Source organism: Elephas maximus, chromosome 12 (assembly GCF_024166365.1).
Source record: "Elephas maximus indicus isolate mEleMax1 chromosome 12, mEleMax1 primary haplotype, whole genome shotgun sequence".
In the NCBI taxonomy this organism is placed as follows: domain Eukaryota; kingdom Metazoa; phylum Chordata; class Mammalia; order Proboscidea; family Elephantidae; genus Elephas; species Elephas maximus.
The window spans coordinates 61,491,591-61,507,178 of record NC_064830.1 but is presented as its reverse complement, the minus strand read 5'-3'; the positions used below and the strand labels follow the sequence as shown (position 1 = coordinate 61,507,178).

The window sequence follows — 15,588 nt, the reverse complement described above, 5'->3', positions numbered from 1 at the left end:
ACTGCGACAGTACCCCAAACTCACCCTGACTCTTCCTCACCATTTAACATACTTTCTCCGGGAGAACCGCGGCCCAGCACAAGGTTCGAACCATGGGCCCCGACCCGCACGGTACTTCCGTACCGGCTTGCGCAGAACGGAAACGCACTCCACCGCACGCCCAAGACCGCAGAGAACGACGGGAAGCGGTCTTCCCGGGGCCTCTCCACGCCTGCGCAAATTCAGTTCTCCGCCGTGGGGGGCCGGGCGGCGCACGCGCAGGCGCGTCTTTCTCCGTTGAGAAGGTGCCGCGGCGGCGCCTGAGGTAGGAGGAGCCGGGCTTTGGGGTGGGAGTCTGAAACCGGGAGGAAGAGGTGCTGACACTTCGGGTCTTTCTCGCAGGTCTCTCTCGCTGGCCCTCTGGCCTCGTGCCTGGGGGGAGAGGGCCCGCCTGAAGGGGCAGGAGGTGGATCCGGATGCTGCAGTGGTCACAGCCCGACGGTCAGTCTGGCGCCCGGAGTTTTCACCGCCATATGAATGCTTATAGCAGTCGGAGGCCTTGGCTGCCCTGCCCCGCCCCAGGCTGTTCCCCTATCCCCCTTTCGTGACGCCGGATTAGGGGACGGAGGGAGGGTCCGCCCCACTACCATCCGTCCATTCATTCCGCGCATCCGTGGGCCGGGCTCGATCGTGGTACAAAGCCGACTGGGGACAAGTCCCCTGCCCTATGCAAGCCTGCCGACTCGGAGGATCCCTTTCCTTAGTCAGCATACGTTGATTGAACGCATGTAGGGGATGGGTGGAAGCCTGGGTGCGATAGGCTGCTAACCTAAAGGTTGGCGGTTAACCCACCCAGCTGCTCCCCGGAAGAAAGGCCTGGCAAACTGCTATTGTAATGGTTGTTGGCAGTTGCCGACAGGTCTGTTCCGACACGGGGGTGACCCAAGTGTGCAGAGCAGAACTGCTTCATAGGGTTTCCAGGGCTGTGACCTTTCAGAAGCAGATCGCCAGGCCGTCCTCCAAGCAGCTGATTCCTTAGTAATAAGTTCCGGGGCCATGCTGATGCTGCTGGTTTGGGACCAATTCTGAGGACTAGGAGAGCAGTGGTTCTGAAAATTTATTATACATAAGATAATAAACGTAGATTCTGATTCAGTATGTGTGTGGTGGAAATGCAAATTCTCAGCAGGGGCTTGAGCACCAACAGTTTGAAGCCCAGCTTCCAAGGTGTCTCTGGGTGGATTCGAAATACCAACCTTTAGGCCAGTAGACAAAGCACGTAACCGTTTGCTCCAGGGACTCCTTAAAGATTACGGCAGAGAAAGCCCTATAGAGCAGTTCTACTCTGTAACACATGGGGTTGCCATGAGTTGGGGGCCCAGTCCAGAGCAGCTAACAACAACAGGAGATGGACTGTTTTAAGACTAGTTATTAACAGGGTTGTGGAGACACAACACAATTGTGGAGGAGGTGCAGTTTGCTCTCTCCACTGCCCATATCCAATGGGATAAAATTCAGTTTGCTTAGCCTGACTTTCTAGGCCCTTGTGAGCTGATCTCTGCTTTTCCCTGCAGCTTTCTCTCCTACCGCTTTCTCTTCTCTCTGGTTATACCAAACTCTGCAGTTAATTAATACAACAAATCATTGTCCAGCACCTATTCCAAGTCAGACATGGGATTAGCCAAGGGGAATACAAAAAACAGATAGACCTGTGTCCTTGTGACATTTTCACTTATGAGGGACAGATAATAAGTAGATGAATAAAAATATAATTGCTGACTGCCTGGACCCAGACTGCCCAGGTTTGAGCCCAGCCCTGCCGGTTCAAAATCTACATGAACTTGGGACAGCTCCTCATTCTGCTTGTGCCTGTCTCCTTGCTATAAAGGAGGCATGACAGTGGATTCTACTTTAGGACTGCTATAAGGACAGTTGTTAGGTGCCATCAAGTCAATTTTAACTCATAGCAACCCCATGTGACAGAGTAGAACTGCCCCCATAGAGTTGTCTAGGCTGTAATCTTTGCAGGAACAGATTGCCAGGTCTTTTCTCCCATGGAGCCCCAGGCTGGTGGGTTCAAACCATCAACCTTTTGGTTAGCAGCTGAGCGTTTAACCATTGCGTCACCAGGGCTCCTTGTTGTAAGGACTAAATGAGTTAAAGACTTATGAAATAATTGGGAGGGTGCCTGGTAAACAGTAAGTATTCAAGAAATGTTATCTATTACATACAATTATAACTGGTGATAAATGCCGTGGTGGGGAGGATCCACTTCTGTAAAGGACCAGGAAAAGCTTCTCTAAGGGGGTGACATCGAGATGAGAATGAGCCAGCCATGCAAAGTAGATTCTAGGTGTGTGTATCTGTCCAGTTCAGGAAAACGAAATGATTAATGGTGTTACTTGGACAGTGGAGATTGCATTGGGTCATTCAAATTTGACTTTCAAGCCCCACTAAACTGTGCCAAAGTAAATAATCATGCCCATAAGACCCAACCTCTGCATGTGGACAGCATTCTAGTCATCTGAGTTTGTAGAACTCTTGCTGGAGTGAGGATGGAGAAAAGTAGCCCTTTTGTTTTTTTTTTTTTTGAAAAATTGGTTATATCAATGAAGGATGAACCTTTTGTGTTCCTGTCTTTTGTCTCCTAAGTGTTTGGGGGCATTTTGTTTCATTCTCACTCTCATTCTGTGTGTGTTTCTAATATTGTAGTGTTTACTGATAGAGCTTCTAATACCTGGGGGCCTTGGACCAGCATTGTTGTTGTTGTTGGGTGCTGTCAAGTCGATTTCAACACATAGCGACCCTATGTGACAGAGTAGAACTGCCCCATAGGGTTTCCTAGGCTGTAATCTTTACAGGAGCAGACTGCCAGGTCTTTCTTCCACAGAGTGGCTGGTGGGTTCAAACTCCCAGTCTTTTTGGTTAACAGCTGAGTGCTTAACCAATTTGCCACCAGGGCTCCTTAGACCAGTGTAGAAGCTAGTTTTTCTGGATCTAGGGATTATCTTGTTTGTGGTGACTACCCTTCATGGAGTTTATTTCCCAAATTTCAGTAAAAACAATACTCTTCCAAAATGCACACATTCTCCTGCCTGTGGAAGAATATACTCTAACAGGTTTCTAGATCTGTCTCCCCTGCTATGTCTGTCAGCCAGGCTACACCTGGGTATTTGACAGGGGTGTTGTTACCCTGAAGACTTTCCCCATATCCCACTTGCTCTTGTACTTTTCTAGAAGAAATGGCATGAAATGGCAATGTCTGTTCCTGACACTTTGATGCTTTTGGTTTTCCACAGATGCGAAATTAAATGGCTGTACCACCATGGTGGGAAACCCTGGTGGCGTAGTGGTTAAGTGCCATGGCTGCCAACCAAAGGGTGAGCAGTTCGAATCTGCCAGGTGCTCCTTGGAAACTCTATGGGGCAGTTCTACTCTGTCCTATAGGGTCGCTATGAGTCAGAATCGACTCGATGGCACTGGGTTTGGTTTTGGTTTTTGGCACCACCATGGTGAGCTTGAAGAATCACCTGGGCACCAAGGTCATGTGTATTCTATCTCAGAGGCATCTATCAGATAACAAAACATTCTCTCAAATGTGAACTTTCACAGAGGGAAGTTTAAAACATGTTGTTTAACCACAGGCCCAGTTTTAAGAAAGACATCTGAAATCATTATAGAGAAGCAAACAGTACTTTTGGCTCAGTTGTGCAAACTCTCCAGGAATCTCAGTGAGGAGGAGAGAGAAGCCCTGGTGAAGCAGGGTGTGTGAGTAAGGCCAGGCCAGGCTTACCCTCTGTTCACTTTCTCATCTGTGTGCTTACACCCAGGTCAGCCCTCTTTCCTCTAAAAACCAACCCAAGTGCCTTAAAGCTGATCAGATGATGGATGAATCAGACGATGATTTTAAAGAACTCTGCACCAGCTTTTTCCAAAGGGTGAAGAAGAATGGAACCAAGGAATTGTCGGGAGAAAGGAAGAAGCAAAAGGCCTCAGACGGCACTCAGATAAGAAGCAAATTGAAAAGGCCCAAACAAACTACTACCAAGAGCAAAACCCTTCAAGGCCCCGTGGTGAAGAAAACACGACCTGGCAGCCAGGCCGCAAGGACTAAAAATCAAGGGGCTGCCAAGTTGCAAGAGTGGGAAACGGCTCCGGCTGTGAGTGGGAAGGTCCATGTGCTGACTCCCGCACCTGCTCCAGATCTGCCTGCACTCCAGGACAGTGCACAGAGCACCCAGCCAGGTAATGGACATGAACCACTGCCAGAATGTTTCTACAGGAAACTAGAGGTGATCTGTATCATTTTAAACCTGGGGTTGGAAAACTTTCTGGAAACAGCCAGAGAGCCAATATTTTTGGCTTTGGAGACCATACAGTCTTGTCACAGTCACTCAACTCTGCCTTTGTGGTGCAAAAGCAGCCATAGACAACATGTGAAAAAACGAGTGTGTCTGTGCCCGAGCAAAACTTTATGAAAACGGGCAGTCAGCTTGAAGGCCATAGTTAGCCAACTCTTGTTTTAAACAGTACCAAAAAACCAAAAACCAAACCCGTTGCTGTCGAGTCGATCCTGACTCATAGCAACCCTATAGACAGAGTAGAACTGCCCCATAGGCTTTCCAAGGAGCTGCTGGTGGATTCAAACTACGGACCTTTTGGTTAGCAGCTGAGCTCTTAACTACTGCGCCACCAGAGCTCCGTTTTAAACAAGACTCATAGATAATATAATCCCTGTGTGGATTTTTTACACGATTATGTTTGGAGCCCTCTGCTCTTTCAGAATTTTCTAGTAATATTTACATTGCACAGTTGACATGAGTTACATGAGCGTGAAAATAATTTGTTTTCTCAAACTCATTCCAAAGCAGGTAAGTTGGAGCCAGCTAGCCAGTTTTTGGCTAGGCTACAGAGAAGGCAGTATGCGGGTGATATATGGGTTTATGTCCCAGGGGAACCTTCAGGCCCTTCCTTTCTCCACCCACGACCTTTTATTCTAATTTCTGATTCATTTGTTTAAAGCAGCTTTACCCCTCTGCTGCCCTTAGCCCACTGAGCATATGCTTAGGATACCTTATTCATGCAGAACTGAAACCACCCTTGCATTTATAATGTAGCAGAAGAACTTTGGGGTCCTGAGTTCTAAGTTTTTCTTACCTTCACCACCTTATCTTAAAGGTTTATTATTTTTTCTTGCGTGGTCAGCAGTTCCTCCTCTCAGGAGATCCAGTAAAGACTTAGCCCACAGAGAGGGTTGTAAACAGTGGCTTCCATAATGTTGCCAAAACAGAGTTCCTTCGTGTTCCTTTGAGGCTGTGAGGAAATGTGTATACGATTCTTCAGAAAACTGCACCCACATGCATACCTGCAAAATTGCCTTAACTTCAGGGGATCCGTGGAAGGCCATAAAGATCTGAAGGCCACCGGTGGACCCCAAGTTAAAAGAGAACTCCTGATCTAGAAAGAGATAAATGTTTGTCATTAGTATTTCCTTAATAATAACTTTATTGAGATATAACTCACATTCCATAAAATTCACCATTTTAAAGTATACAGTGCAGTGGTTTTTGGTATATTCACATGGTTGTTCAACCACCACTGCTATCTAATTTTAGAACCTTTTCCTCACCCCAGAAAGATACCCTGTAACCATTAGCAGTTACTCCCCACTTGCCCTTCCTGTCGCAAATGATGTCACTGTGTCTGTATTACCATGACAGCAGGTTTGCCAACAGCAAGTCAGTCCCCCTCCCACCTGACAGTCACACCTACTCTAGTTGGTGAAGCACCTCTTTGAAACTCGGTCTAACCTGTACCTGGGGGAACAGTCTTTTGCTTCTCCAGTGAGAACAGATGCGAGTGAATGTTTTCTCCTTGCTAGAGGGTGCTCCTAGCAGTGACACCCAGCCCTCTTCTTCCGGGCTGACCGTGGTGGCTCCCAGTCCCTCCAAGCTGCGGACAGCAGAGTTGGTCCTCCAGCGAATGCAACGGTTCAAGAGAGCAGACCCTGCACGTCTGAAACATGCTCCTGGAGCGTGCTCACTCAAAGCTATGATTGCAGAAAACGCTCCAAAGGACCCTCAAGAGGAGCCGATGGTGGGGAACGGTATGACGGGAATATTTCATCTTGCAAACAGAGATAAGTTATAACTCCAGGGAAAGGGAGACTGGAAGGAACCAGCAGTCATTGTGTTTCTGCTCTGGGCAGGTTCTTTGCCAGGTGATTTTCACCTTTGGCTCACTGTCTCTAGCTAGAGAAAGAAGTGTCCCCGGAATCTTTTCTCACTTAGCTTCTTTAACAGGTACCTATTTCTCTTTTGCTTTCCCTGGCTTTTTATTATGAAATATTTCAGACATATAGAAAAGTTGAAAATAATGATGTAATGAACCCCCTATGCCCTCAACTCAGATTTAACAATTAACATTTTCCATATATATTTTTATCTAGCTTTATAAATATACGTTTGAAATGTGCCATTTGAAATTAAATTCTAGACATCATGCCACTTGATCCCCAGACACTCCGCAGTGCGCCTCTCCTAAGAAGAACTGTGTCCTACATAACCACAGTGCCATGATCACACCCAATTCTATAATGTTGCCTGGTACACAGTTCATGGTCAAATTTCCCCGGTTGTCCCAAGGATATCTTGATAGCTATTTTCTTTTTTCTGAAGGAGGAGTCAGTATAACTTCACATACTGCGCATAGTCATATAGTCATAGTTCGGTAGTCTCTTAATGTCTAGACTCGGAACAGTCCCCATCTTTTTTTTTCTTCACAACATTGACTTCTTGAAGTCAATATAAAATTGTCTTATAAACAGTTCCCCTCTTTCTGAATTTGTTTGATTATTTCCTCGTGGTGTCATATAACCCCTTTCTCTAACCCTTATAAATAAAATAGAGGTCTCGTTAGATACAGGTTCAACGGTTTGGCAAGAATGTGCCACAGGTGCACTGTACTTCCTATTGCACCACCCACTAGGCATATCCTGTAAGGTGGTCCTGTTCTTTATCCCTAAACCATACAGATACTCATCTCTGATGAGAATGTGCAAGAGGAAAAGAAACAGGAAGAAACCATATTGACATTGTTGATGTTGGGTGCTGTTGAGTTGATTCTGACTCATGGCGACCCCATGTGACAGAGTAGAACTGCCCCATAGGGTTTTCTAGGCTGTAATCTTTATGAGAGCAGATGATAAGGTCTTTCTCCTATGGAGTGGCTAGGTGGGTTCCAACTCCCACCAGCCTTTTGGTTAGCAACCAAGCACTTAACCGTTGTGCCACCAGGGCTCCTTATTGACAGACCTCCAGCTAATAAGCATGTGATCTCTGGGTATTGCATTCGCAGTTTCCCACTGAGAGCACTGAGGATTCTCAGGCCACCCCAAAGGTCCACAGCATTCCTGAGTTGACATCCTGCCTGAGGCATCGGTCTGCACCTTAGTGAGAAAGGCCTTCCCCTCTGACCTGGCTCCTCTGAGATGGGCACTAAAGGTCAGAACAGTAGGAGAACTGAGCTTTGAAAGGAAGGCCTTGATTTGCTGGCATAGGAGCCATGTACATCCCAAACACCCGAGGTAGGCAACTTTAGCAGAAAGCAAGACAAGTTCCCTGGGACTTGGATATACCAAGCATGGCCCATGGACCAGCAGCGGTGCTTAGGAGCTTGTCAGAAATGCAGACTCTCAGGCTCCAATTGGACCTGCTGAATCCAAACTGGCATTTCTCAGGCTTCCCAGGTGACCCTGAGGCATAGGTAGGTTTGCCAGTACTGTTCTAGGACCCCATGGAATGCTGGCTCTCATTGGGCAGTGCTGGGACCAAGCAAGGCTGTGCCACCAGACCTGCAGAATGGTGCTGGGGGCTGGGCTCTCCATGCTCTAGCCGTCCGTGTCCGTGCTCTTCAATGTCTGCAGGTGACCTTGTCCTTGGAGCTTATCCTCATGGGTCTCCGGTGCTTTTCCCCAGGCTGTGAGCCCGGGTCCCCTGCCCCAGAGAACGACGGCGTGATGGCCTTGGCCCTGCAGCAGGAGCTGGGGCAGGAACGAGTACCCACACTTGAGGAGAGCCTGGAGGAGGAGGGGTGGTTTTTCTGCCAGATCTGCCAGAAGAACCTTTCCTCCATGAACGTGACGCGGAGGGAGCAGCACATGAACAGGTAGGAGGAGCCCTCATGTCAGCTGTCCGTGATGCAGCCAGAGCCTGGGCTGCCTGGGGCTGAGGCAGGAATTCTGGCACAGTTTACCACAGCAATATCACCTCCTCTCTTTGCTGCCTTCTTTCCTTTTTTTAAATAGCTTTATTGAGATATAACTCATATACCATACAATTCACTCATCAAAAGTGTACAGCATTGGTTTTCAGTATATTCAGAGTTGTGCAGCCATCACCACAGTCAATTTTAGAACACTTTCATCACCCGAAAAGAAACTCCAAACCCGTTAAGCCATCTCTCCCATTCCTGCCCAGCTCCCCCCAGCCCTAGGCACTCACTCATCTGTTTTCTGTCTCTATAGATTTGCCTGTTTTGAACATTCCATGTAAACGGAATTGTGTAATATGTGGCCTTTTGCATCTGGCTGCCTTCACTTAGCGTAATGCTTTCAAAGTTCATCCACGTTATAGCAGGTATCAGAACTGCATTCCTTTTTATGGCCGAATAATATTCCATTGTATGGAGAGACCATATTTTGTTTATCCATTCATTAGTTCATGGACATTTGGATTGTTTCTACCTTTTGGCTGTTGTGAATAGTGCTGCTGTGAACATTTGTGTACAGGCTTTTGTGTGGATATATGTTGTCATTTCTCTCAGGTATATACCTAGAAGTGGAGTTGCTGGATCATTTGGTAACTCTGAGTTTAATCTATCCTTGCTTTCTTTAGACACCTTTGCTAACAAATACTAAACTGAGTGTCTGCAGGCTGACTTATTACAAGCAGCAACACTTCTAGGAGAAGTCCACACTGAGTGGAGGTGACAGGGTGGGGGAACATGCTTCGACCCACTATGTGTCTGTGTTGGTATAGATCTCTGCCGGCTACAATCATATTACCAAGGAGGCTGGTCCTCCTCTCCTGTCTCCCTCTAGGTGCTTGGATGAGGCTGAAAAGTCACTAAGACCTTCCACCCCTCAGATCCCTGAGTGCCCCATTTGTGGCAAGTTGTTTCTCACCTCCAAGAGCAGAAGCAGCCACTTGAAACAGTGTGCAGTGAAGATGGAGGTTTGCCCCCAGCTCCTGCTGCAGGCTGTGCGGCTGCAGACGGCTCAGCTTGACAGGCGCTGCAGCCCCACAGCATCCGGGTGAGTCCGAAGGACAAACGAATCAGAGATGCTAAACAATGGCGTTTGTACTCTGACTTATTTTTAAAAGGACTTCTTATAACTTTGGAGGGACAGAGAGCCCTCTTTGATTTTTGGAAGTGAAAGATTTGTGGAGAAAATGAGACAGTCCCTGAAGGGGCTCAGGGGGAGATAGGTTCTGCATCCCTGAAGGCTGTGAAGTGGCTGTAGAGCCAGGTCTGTGGAAAGGACTGGAATGGTTTCCCCCAGGTCCTTCCTAAGAGTTTTCCAACCCCATATTTCTGCAGCCCGAGCCCACAACCGCAGCCAAGCATTTGGTAGCCCACTTCACCTCCTCCATGTCATGTCTTGTACAGCATGGTTTCCAACTCAGTGTAGTCCAGTTTTCATAGTCTTGATATAAGATGAAGGAGCCCTGGTGTCACAATAGTTAAGCACTTGGCTACTAATTGAAGGGTTGGTGGTTGAACCCACCAGCAGCTCTGTGGGAGAAGAACCTGGAGATCTGCACCAATAAAGATGACAGCCAAGAAAACCCTATGAGCAGTTCTGTTTTGTCCCATAGGGTCACTGTGAGTTGGAATCAACTTGATACAGCCCCCAGGAAAAACAGTGTAAGATTATCTGGCATAGTTCAAAGAGTCAGTGAGACAGAAGTACACCACCCTATTTTTTAAAAATTTGCATGAATTAAGTGCAAATGTGTTAAAATAGGCCCTGCTGAGAGTAGCGCAAAGCAAAGGGAAAGACAGCACAGTGGCCCTGTGTGCCCGCCATGGCCTACACGCAGTTTCTGGGCACCTGAGCAGGGCCAGCAGTGAGGTCAAAGGTTGAGTCTCTTAGCCAGCGAACTGTCTGTATTTTAGCACATGAACACTTGTTTGGTGCTATCGACTCGCAACCCCATGTGACAGAGTTGAACTACCCCATAGGGTTTCCAAGGAGCAGCTGGTGGATTCGGACTACAGACCTTTTGATTAGCAGACAAGCTCTTAACCACTGCGCCACCAGGGGTCCACAGGGTTCCCTAGGCTACTGTAATCTTTATGGGAGCAGATACCCAGGTCTTTCTCCCATGGAGTGGTTGGGTGGGTTCAAACCACCGACCTTTCAGTTAGCAGCCAAACACTTAACCATTGCTCCACCAGGGCTCCTTCCGTGGGAGAGTTTGAAGCCCTGAGGCCTTAGATGGACATCTCCAAGCCAGTGCTTGCCTCTGGCCGGACCCCACCTAAACTGCCTGCTCAGATGCAACATGTCTGGTTGTTAATACCTCCTAGAAGTGAAACAAAATGTGCATGGGTCCTTCTAGAAGTCTGTTAGAGTAGAAAACTACAGCAATGGGACACCCTTTCTGGGACTTTGAACTCCCCTCCCTTAAGGCCAAGGCTGGGATCTCTGGATCCCTGAGGTGGTCGGAATTCTCCTGAGGAATGTAGGGTCAGAGCACCCTGTGTGCCCCCTACACCCCACACCCTTTCACTGCAGCCCAGGCCCTGTCTGCTGGGCCCAGAGGTGCAGCCCGTGGCAGCTGCCACATGCAGGGACCCCAGGCTCTTGGGGCAGCTCTTTTCCCCCTTGAAGATTGTGGCTATCACACAGGGTTCCCAGGAAGCGGGAACTGAACTAACGCTCACTTAGCTCTTCCAAGGTGGTACCTTGGTTTGCTCTTTCGTATCTTTTCCCTCCTGCTTCATGCCCAGCCTGGTGGGATTCACACAGGCAATCCAGGGTCTCTCCAGCCAGGTAGCCCTCCAAACCAAACAAGCCGGGAAGCCTGAGATGCTGCACTCGACTTCTGGGTCAGCTGACCAGGTTGCAGGCTAAGCGGGGAGGCCTATCCTTCAGGCCGCAGCCAGAGGCGCTGCCCTGGGCCCCGCAGGAAGGGAGGGCCCTTCCCTGGCAGGTTCGGACAGGACTGCCTTAGGGGCATCTGAAGTAGACAGGCAGAAGCTGGCAGGGGCCCATAGAGCTGGCACAGAGCCATCAAGTGTCCTGCGGTTTCCCTAGACTCCGCTGGATGGGTTTGGCCGTGAGCAGGGTGTGCACGTACCTGACGGCTCTGCATCCACCAGGAGCCACTGGGCAGCATCACATGGGAGGACCCGGATCCTTCCATGCCCAGCTAGACCACCAACCCATGTCTGGACTGTGCTGGACTTTTTACCAGGAGTGCATGGCTCACCTGAAGCAGTAGAATAAGCACAGCGAGATCCTGAAGCAGAGGAGACCCACTGAGAATATTTAGTCCGCTCCTCATGCCCATGTGGAGAAGAACAGGTCCCACTCTTGTCAAGTGTGGACAAGCCTCACGTAGACGGTGCCCTTCCAGCCCTCACTCATTCTCCTCTTTGGCTGCCTTTTAAGCTTCAGCCCTCAAGTTGGAAGTCTGAAACGGAAAGGAGCCCCCAACAAGAAGGAGCCCCAGAAAAGGCGGAAAGTCAATCAGCCCAAGGCACCTTCCGAGGACATATTGGTGGCTATGGCTCTGTCTCGATCGGAGGTGGAGCAGTCCAAGACTGTGCTGGCGCTCGGACTGGAGAGGGCTTTTTCTGAGTGGATAAAGCCAGGAGCAGGTACAGGTGTCTGGGAGCAGGTACAGGTGGCCGTGGGCAGGTACAGGTGGCCGGGAGCAATGGCTCTGGGCCTGCAGTGACCCAGGGAGAGCCTCACTGCACTGCTTTTCAATCACAGCCAGCCACTGCTGGATTCCGGATGGGTGGACAGGCTCTATCACTGATGTGTTCTGCTTCTGTTTATCCCTAGAGAAGAAAAGTCGCAAGAAGAAACTCCCTGCTTCCCTGCCCCCACTCTTGGTCCAGGACTCTGAGGCCACATGGAAACAGACAGAGGAGAACGTTGCCACACTCTTTGCAGAGGCCGTGGAACTGTCCAGCACGCCGCCACTTCCTGCAAGCAGAATCTTAAAGAACAAGTCGGAAAAGGCAGGCTGGCTTCTGCAGCTGCCTGAAGGGAAGCAGAGCTTTCTGTGGGAGGGCAGTGCCCTGACCAGAACCTGGGCCCCAGAGGCCTTCTACACGGCAGGCCTGGTCCCGCCCATCATGTCCCGGCGGCCTGCCCAGGTGAGGCCCTCCCCTCTAGACACACCTGCAGATAGGCTTTGGGGAGGGGCTGCACAGGGCACCCAAGGCTGGGAGCAGAAAATCTGAAAGGAGAGGAGGGGTGGGAAAGCCAGGAGAGTCAGCCATAGGGAGTTTCTCCCTGGTAAAAATGGAGGACTGTTGGTTCTCAAAATTTAGTGTGTTCCTGGAGAGTTTGTTTAAAGTGCAAAATGCCAGCCTCCACCCAGGAAGCCACTGACATGGTATGTCTGCTATGGAGTCCAGGATTCTGCAATCTAAATAAGCACTCCAGGCAGCTCTGACACAGCTGGTCCTGGACTAGGTGCTCATCTACCTGAGGCCATGTAGACTGTAGTGCAGATAGTGAATGTGCTCAGCTGCTAACTGAAAGGTTGGAGGTTCAAGTCTACTCAGAGGCACCTTGGGTGAAAGGCCTGGCAGTCTACTTCTGAAAAATCAGCCATTAAAAACCTTATGGAGCACAGATCTACTCTTACACACACAGGGTCATCATGAGTCAGGATCAACTCAACAGCAGCTGGTGATTGGTTAGGAGGGCCAGGCCCAGAGACCTTTCTCCATACTTGGGTGACATGGGCAGGATCTTGGCCTTGACATGCAGTAAAGGAGAAGCGCTCCATAGGCCTGCCCTGGGCTTTGACTGGCACCCTGGGCCCCTCATCCTCCAGCCCTTGAGCTGATCTGCGGTTATCGGACAGGAGCAGTTTCACCTTCATTTCCTCTAGCCAGGCCCCTCTGTACCATGAGTGATCATGATAACATGCCTGGATGGGCTTTCTGACTCATTCTAGGGTCTCCCAAAATTGCCGACTTGGTCGCTAAGACCACCTGACCAGCCAAAGCCGGATGTGCAAACGCACCCCACCCCCTGCGGCCCCCCTCCTACGGGCCACAGCCCCAGGGAGGACCCAGCGGAGCCCGACCCCAAGAAGGTGTCACCCTTCTCCAGCCAGAGGGAGCACCAGGCCCTACAGGACCTCGTGGACCTGGCGAGAGAGGGGCTGAGCCCCAGCCAGGGGCCCAGCAGCATAGGCCTGGCCAGCTGGGACGGAGAAGCAGGTGAGACACCGGGAGGACACTGGCCAGCCCCGTGGTCCCCATGCCGCTGTGATGGCAGCTTGGGCCTGAGGATCCGTGGCTCATTCTGGTACCACGGGAAGAACACTTGATCTCTGCAGGTGGCTGCTTTTGTCTTTCCTCCAGGTAAGTTAGGTACATCTGTCACAGTTTCCAGAGCGAGTGGTCGGGTGGTCGTTTGGCTGATGTTAACTACTCTTTGCTTTAAATCGAGACATCCTCAGACAACAAACACCTCCCTTGGGCGCTGGTCTTCTAATCTGCAGATCCTTCTCTCAGCCATAGATTTGGTGCCCAGTGGCCTCCCACTGTCGGGCTTTGTCCTGCCCTCCGAAGAGGAGCATCTCGAGAGAGGTGGTGGTGCTTCGGTAAGGACGGGGACCCCTGGCACAGCCGTGCTGTCTGGCTCTCAGCAATTTTGTCATGGTCTTAACCACTCTGTTTGTCTGGTGTTCATGAGGTCAGCTTGCTACCGGCCTCCAGGCCCTTACACCTTTCCATTGCTCTCTTGTGAAGCATCTCTGCTTCCCAGAAAGCCGACTACATCTTACAGCTTTTGAGCTAAACCAAGTGAGAGCCCAAGGGAGCCTCCTGTGTTCTCAGGGCACTGCCTCGAAGCCTGTGTTCTTTGTGTTGTTGAAGTATGTGGGTTACTACCATCGCCAGCCCAGGAGCGGGCTTTGTCCTGGGAGTCAGAGGGAGGGCCAGCTGCCCTGTGAGGTCACCCCTGTAGGGCCACCTGCTCTCTGCACTTGGCTCTTGCTCCTTTTGTTCACTGGCTAAGCACTCACTGCACCCATCGCATGCAGGTCCCGCCAGGGCCTCACTAAGCAGTTCAGCTTTCTGTGTTGCTCGCTAGTGGGGCTAGCAGTTGGGTTTTCCTTAGAGTGGACATCATCCCTCTAGGATATTCGTATCAACCATCCGTCACCCCAGGGCCCAGCCTGGCGGCGTCATAGCACAGGCATTAAGAGGACAGACCTGGAGCACACGCCCTGTGCAAGTCCCTGAGCTGTGTGGGCTCTGGGTCATCTGTCACATTGGGCTGTAATCGCTCCTCACAGGCTGCTCTAAGGTTTGAACACACAGTCTGTCAGAGCACCTGAGGAGCCCTGGTGGCGCAGTGGTTAAAGCACTTGGTGGATAACTGAAAAGTCGGTGGTTCAAACCCACCTTCCGTAAAGGTTACAGCCTTGGAAACCCTATGGGGCAGTTCTACTCTGTTGGACAGGGTCGCTATGAGTCGGAATCAACTCGACAGCAACAGGCTCTTGGTAGAGCACCTAGCCTAGCTCTCAGTAGCTGCTAGTGCTGCTGCCACATCCTCTCATAATTGTTACGCTTTTCCATTGCTGGCCCCACATATTTTAGGGTAGGGAGTTCGTGGTAATAGAGAGCTTGAGAAAGAAGCTCATGTTTAGCTGTTCCTGGTTGCTAAGCCCCTCAAGGTAAAGGAGAGGTGGAATCCAGTAGTGGAGCCATGTTGGAGAGGAGATGGAGGATCCTGATCTTAGCCCCTCTAGTGCCCCCTTAGTGTGTGTGTGAATGTGGCACAGCTCAGGCCGAGAAGTGGGCGGTAGGTAGACACTGACTCTCCATCCCTTGTCCCTTTTCAGCTCTCCCTCGGCGTACTGGTTTCTGACTTCAGGGCCATGGTCAATAACCCACACTTGAGTGATGTTCAGTTCCAGGTGGACAGTGGGGAGGTGCTTTATGCTCACAAGTTTGTGCTTTATGCACGATGTCCGCTCCTCATCCAGCACGTAAGTACGGCTCCTTCCTCCTCCCTTCTCCCTCTCCTTCCTCACGCCTTTCCTACTGCTGTTCCTCTTCGTGCTCTGAGCAGTCTCAAAAAAATTTTATTTATTTATTTATTTTTTAAGCTCCCTTAATTCCCTCCCTTCCCACTCCTTGTCCTCAGCAGCCCTGTCTTGAGCTTTCCCTCATGTCCCTTCCCACCCACGTTCTCACCCATCTTCCTCCCTCCTTTCCTCGCCTCCACCACTGCCCCGAATGATGGTTTCTTCTCTCCATTGCCATAGTGGTTACGCTTAAATGGGGAAGAGAGAAAGATACTTCTGAGGTTAGGAAGTGATATGAGAGGAAGACCTCAGG

The 15,588-nt window shown here is 50.1% G+C and overlaps 1 protein-coding gene across 1 annotated transcript in view; it reads left to right on the top strand.

Annotated features, from left to right (window-relative positions):
* Positions 1-360: 360 nt before the first annotated feature.
* The window catches only part of SLX4 (SLX4 structure-specific endonuclease subunit), a gene marked incomplete at its 5' end in the record, with an annotated part of 28,830 nt that continues 13,602 nt past the window's right edge, over positions 361-15,588 (top strand). The window contains 10 exons of the mRNA XM_049905018.1: positions 361-480; positions 3,810-4,224; positions 5,861-6,085; positions 7,956-8,145; positions 9,080-9,292; positions 11,660-11,868; positions 12,059-12,375; positions 13,188-13,455; positions 13,753-13,841; positions 15,090-15,236. Coding sequence (XP_049760975.1) covers positions 361-480; positions 3,810-4,224; positions 5,861-6,085; positions 7,956-8,145; positions 9,080-9,292; positions 11,660-11,868; positions 12,059-12,375; positions 13,188-13,455; positions 13,753-13,841; positions 15,090-15,236 — 2,193 coding nt within the window. The remainder of the gene's footprint in view (positions 481-3,809; positions 4,225-5,860; positions 6,086-7,955; positions 8,146-9,079; positions 9,293-11,659; positions 11,869-12,058; positions 12,376-13,187; positions 13,456-13,752; positions 13,842-15,089; positions 15,237-15,588) is intronic.